Here is a 3,805-nt window from a genome sequence, read left to right as displayed (position 1 = left end):
AAAGACCACTGCCTTTGGGAAAGCCCCGTAGAACTAAAATTGCAGGTTGCTCCCTTTATTCCCAAATTACAAAGGAAAGCCTACTTTGCTGCAAGGAATTCTGGCTAACGTAAGCCCAGGAGCACGCCCCCTGGCGCTGAGCGGCGCTATTTCCTGCCAAACTTGCGACCGGCGAATAAGAAGCGAGACCTTTTTCCGTAAACGTCGCTTACGGGCGCACGCTGGTTACGTAGAGGGGCGTGGCTCCCTAGTCCCACGCGATTGGTCCGCATGTGCACCAGAGGCTTCTGGGACCCAGCCTCCGCGGGGGCCTGTGGGAGTTGTAGTTCGCACGCCCGCTGGACTTAGGCCGTCGGGCGGCGGCTCCGAGTCCTGGGCGGCCCTCCGCCTTCGGCGCTGGCCTCGGAGGATGGATCCCGGACCCGGGAACGACTCGTTGCCGCTGACCGGCCTGGCCTGGTCCTCGGCCTCGGCGCCCCCGCCGCGAGGATTCAGCGCTGTGAGCGGCGTCGGGGGCCGGGTTGGCTGGGGGCCGAGGCGGTAGCGCCCAGGGATGGGGTTCGGCGGCGTCCCGGTGGGAACCGGGCACTGATCGACTCGCACCCCACAGGTCTCCTGCACTGTCGAGGGGGCGCCCGCCAGCTTTGGCAAGAGCTTCGCGCAGAAATCCGGCTACTTCCTGTGCCTCTGCCCGCTGGGCAGCCTGGAGGTAGGGGCGCCCACGCTCGTGGGTTCCCGGGTCCGCCCGCAGCGCCTGTCCCTGCGTGGGCTTGGTGGCGGGAGCGCCGTCCCTGCCGCCCGTGACCCTCGTCGTGTCCCCCAGAACCCGCAGGAAAATGTCGTGGCTGAGATCCAGGTCCTGGCGGACAAGAGCCCACTCCCGCCCGGCTTCTCTCCTGTCAGCGATCCCCAGGACTCCAGTAAGGCCCGCAGAGGGGGTCGGGGGGACGGCGCTAGGGGGTGGCATCAGAGTCCCTCTTGGTAGAAGCAGGACGGGGTGGGGGTAGGGGGACGTCAGACACTCCCTCCGCGCTCGGCCCCCTTCGCTGCTGCTGGGGTTGGCTGGCTGTGTTCTGTGATGGAGCCTTGTTCCCTGGCTTGTTTTCAAATGTGCAAATTGACAGGCTTTCGCCCAGGGTAAGGGTTCAATTCGTGCAACTTTTTCATCAGTGCTACCTCCAGTTCTGGTCTCATTGCCCGGGCAAGTGGAACCCCGCAAAGGTCTTTAATGTCCCCCATGTCTTCTCCCGGGAGCGTCCTGTTCTTCCAGTTCACCACCTAACTCCTGGAGACACGCCCCCTCTCCCTGCTGCTGCACCAGCCCTGACCACTCGGCTTTCCAAACCACTTCAGCTGCCCAAGCTTAGTCTTTGGTCGTTTTTGTTTCAATCTTCAGAACATAATTATGGATACTGGAGTTGACCCACTTTTTTTTTTTTTGTAAGGACCAGATCATAACCTAGGTTTTGCAGATGTAGAGATCTGCAAATTCCCTGCACATTCCTTCTCTTCCCGTGGTGCTTGTCAGTGCCAGGAGGTTGATTCCACCTGGTGCAATGCGTTACGTAGTAAAACTGTGTGTTACAGAGTGTAACTGCTGGGCCCCAGCGGGTTTTCAAGGCTGTGACCAGGCTGCTGGGTGGTGCCAAACCCACCCAGAGGTGTCTCAGAAGGCGGGGCCTCCCGCTGTGGCTGCTTCTGGAACGTCCCAGAGCCTTGGCAGCCCTCGGCAGCCGTTGTCGTCAGCACACCCGGGGTCGGCATGCCATGTTTCCTTGACAAGCCTTCAACCGTGTGAAAGGGCCCCACAGGGGGAATATCAGTTCCAGGCAGGAGACCTGGGTTCCACTCCTGGCCAGTGTGCGTCACGTGCAGCCACCACCTGTCAGCGGAGGCTGGTGTGTTGCTCTGATGTTGAACACGTTTCAACCGAGCTTCCAGCCTAAGATAGTTAAAGAAAGGCCTGGAGATCTTGTGAAAATCAGCCGGTGCAAACCCTAAGGCTCCACAGCTGATCCTCGGGTGCCGGCCCGACCAGTCAGCACCCCGTGCTGCTGCCTGTGGGGTCACCCGGAGTCTCGTGGGCCAACTCAACGGCAGCTGTAGCAACAACAGAAATCTGTTGACACACCCCTCTGAGCTCCTGGGAGGTAAACAAACAGGGTCTGGGCCAGATTTGGCTTATGGGCAAGGGTTGGCCGATTTCCAGGAGGGAGGATGGAGGGAAAGCAAGAGTCCTGGTGCCAGCATGGCCACCCCTGCCTTCACGTCCACAGCTGCCCTGTGACGACCTGTCCATGTCACCAACAATCCGCCAGCCCTCAGGCACCCCTGGGTCATCGGAACAGTTAGTGGGCTCACCTGCTCACTCACTGAGCGGTGGGAGGTTTGAGTGTCTTCAAAAACCCAAACTCACTTGTCAGCGAGCCGAGGCCGACTGATAGCAACCCGACCCTGGAGGACAGCATAGGACTGTCCCTGTGTTTCTGAGATGGTCTCCCCTAATGGGAGTAAAAAGCCCGGTGTGTCTCCCGAGAGGGTCTGGAGCTGTCGATCTTGGGATCGCAGCCTGGCTGGTGACCACGGCACCAAAGCTCCTGGAGTTCTTTCAGGGGTGCTGCCAAAGGACGGCCTGGCTGTCTGCCTCTCGGAACCCTTGAAGCACAGGTCTCACCTCACCCAGGAGCCCAGGTGTGGTGGTTTCTAGCCAGGCTGTGATCTGTGTGGTTGGCAGTTAGAAGCAAAGACTCGCTTTCTACTCCTGTGAACAGCTTCACTCTTGGGAACCCACCAGGGGGGTGCTGTGAGTCAGCAGTGATTCGATGGCAGTGGGTTTGGTTTGCTTTGGTTGGCCTCTCACACCCGGGATCATCAGGAGTTACGACAGTTCAATGGCAACTGGCTGTGACCCCGAATGGCTGCATAGTGACCCCCTCCCATGCTAAGACCACTCCTGATTGAACCTGTCTCCTCTAAGGGCAGAGCAGGTGCAAGCTCCAGCCGAAGCCCACTCTGGGGACCCCTGCTCCCCCCTCACTTCCCTGCCCTCACCCCCAGAGGCTTCCATGTCCAAGAAGAAACGGATGTGTGTGAAGCTGGTGCCCCTGGGGGCTTCGGACACGGCCGTGTTTGACGTCCGGCTGAGCGGGAAGACCAAGACGGTGCCTGGATACCTGCGAGTAGGGTAGGGCTGTCCCCAGCCGCCAGCCTCCTTCCCTCCAACTTCTGCATGGGCCCCTCTGACCCCCCAGGGCCTCCCCTGAGATCCTGCCCCTCCTCTCACCTCAATTTCCGCGTCTTAAAAACAAGATCCTTGTCCCAAAGTCGCAGGGCCAACGGGAGTGTTGTGTGGCCGCAAGGCAACGGGTGGCTCAAATGGTTCAGCACTCACCCACCACCTGCCGCTCGGGAGGCAAGACCACTTGGAGGTCCACTTCCCAAGCTCTGTGGGGTGGTGCGCACCCTTGGGAAGTCGGAGCCGACACACGGCAGCAAGCAGCCCCGTGCACAAGAGTGTTGGTGTGAACCCAGCTGGCGGCACCAGGAAGAGAGGCTTGGGGTTATAATGAGCGCTGTGATGACCACGGCCGAGAAAGCCCCCGGAGCACAAGCTGCCTATGGTGCTCCGGTCCCCGGAGCTGGAGACTCGGTAGAAATAACAACTGCCTGTGCTGAGGGTGCCGGTGCAGGTGCCAAGACCAAGGTCCCCCCAGTAATGGAAGACCTGAGGCCCTATTCCAGTGGGTCTGAGCCTTCCTCAGGCCGAGACCCTCCCATACCGTTCCTCATGTGGTGGGGACCCCCC

General features: G+C 60.4%; 1 protein-coding gene across 1 annotated transcript in view; it reads left to right on the top strand.

Moving 5' to 3' along the window:
- Positions 1-369: 369 nt before the first annotated feature.
- The window catches only part of MVB12A (multivesicular body subunit 12A), a 5,103-nt gene continuing 1,667 nt past the window's right edge, over positions 370-3,805 (top strand). The window contains exons 1-4 of the mRNA XM_004698128.2: positions 370-499; positions 611-709; positions 824-920; positions 3,058-3,184. Coding sequence (XP_004698185.1) covers positions 410-499; positions 611-709; positions 824-920; positions 3,058-3,184 — 413 coding nt within the window. The 5' untranslated portion in view covers positions 370-409. The remainder of the gene's footprint in view (positions 500-610; positions 710-823; positions 921-3,057; positions 3,185-3,805) is intronic.

This window comes from Echinops telfairi, unplaced genomic scaffold, assembly GCF_000313985.2.
Source record: "Echinops telfairi isolate 266 unplaced genomic scaffold, ASM31398v2 ScPeMD7_7457;HRSCAF=8495, whole genome shotgun sequence".
Classification (NCBI taxonomy): Eukaryota; Metazoa; Chordata; class Mammalia; order Afrosoricida; family Tenrecidae; genus Echinops; species Echinops telfairi.
Note: the sequence above shows the minus strand (reverse complement) of the source record. Positions and strands in the feature narration are given on the sequence as shown.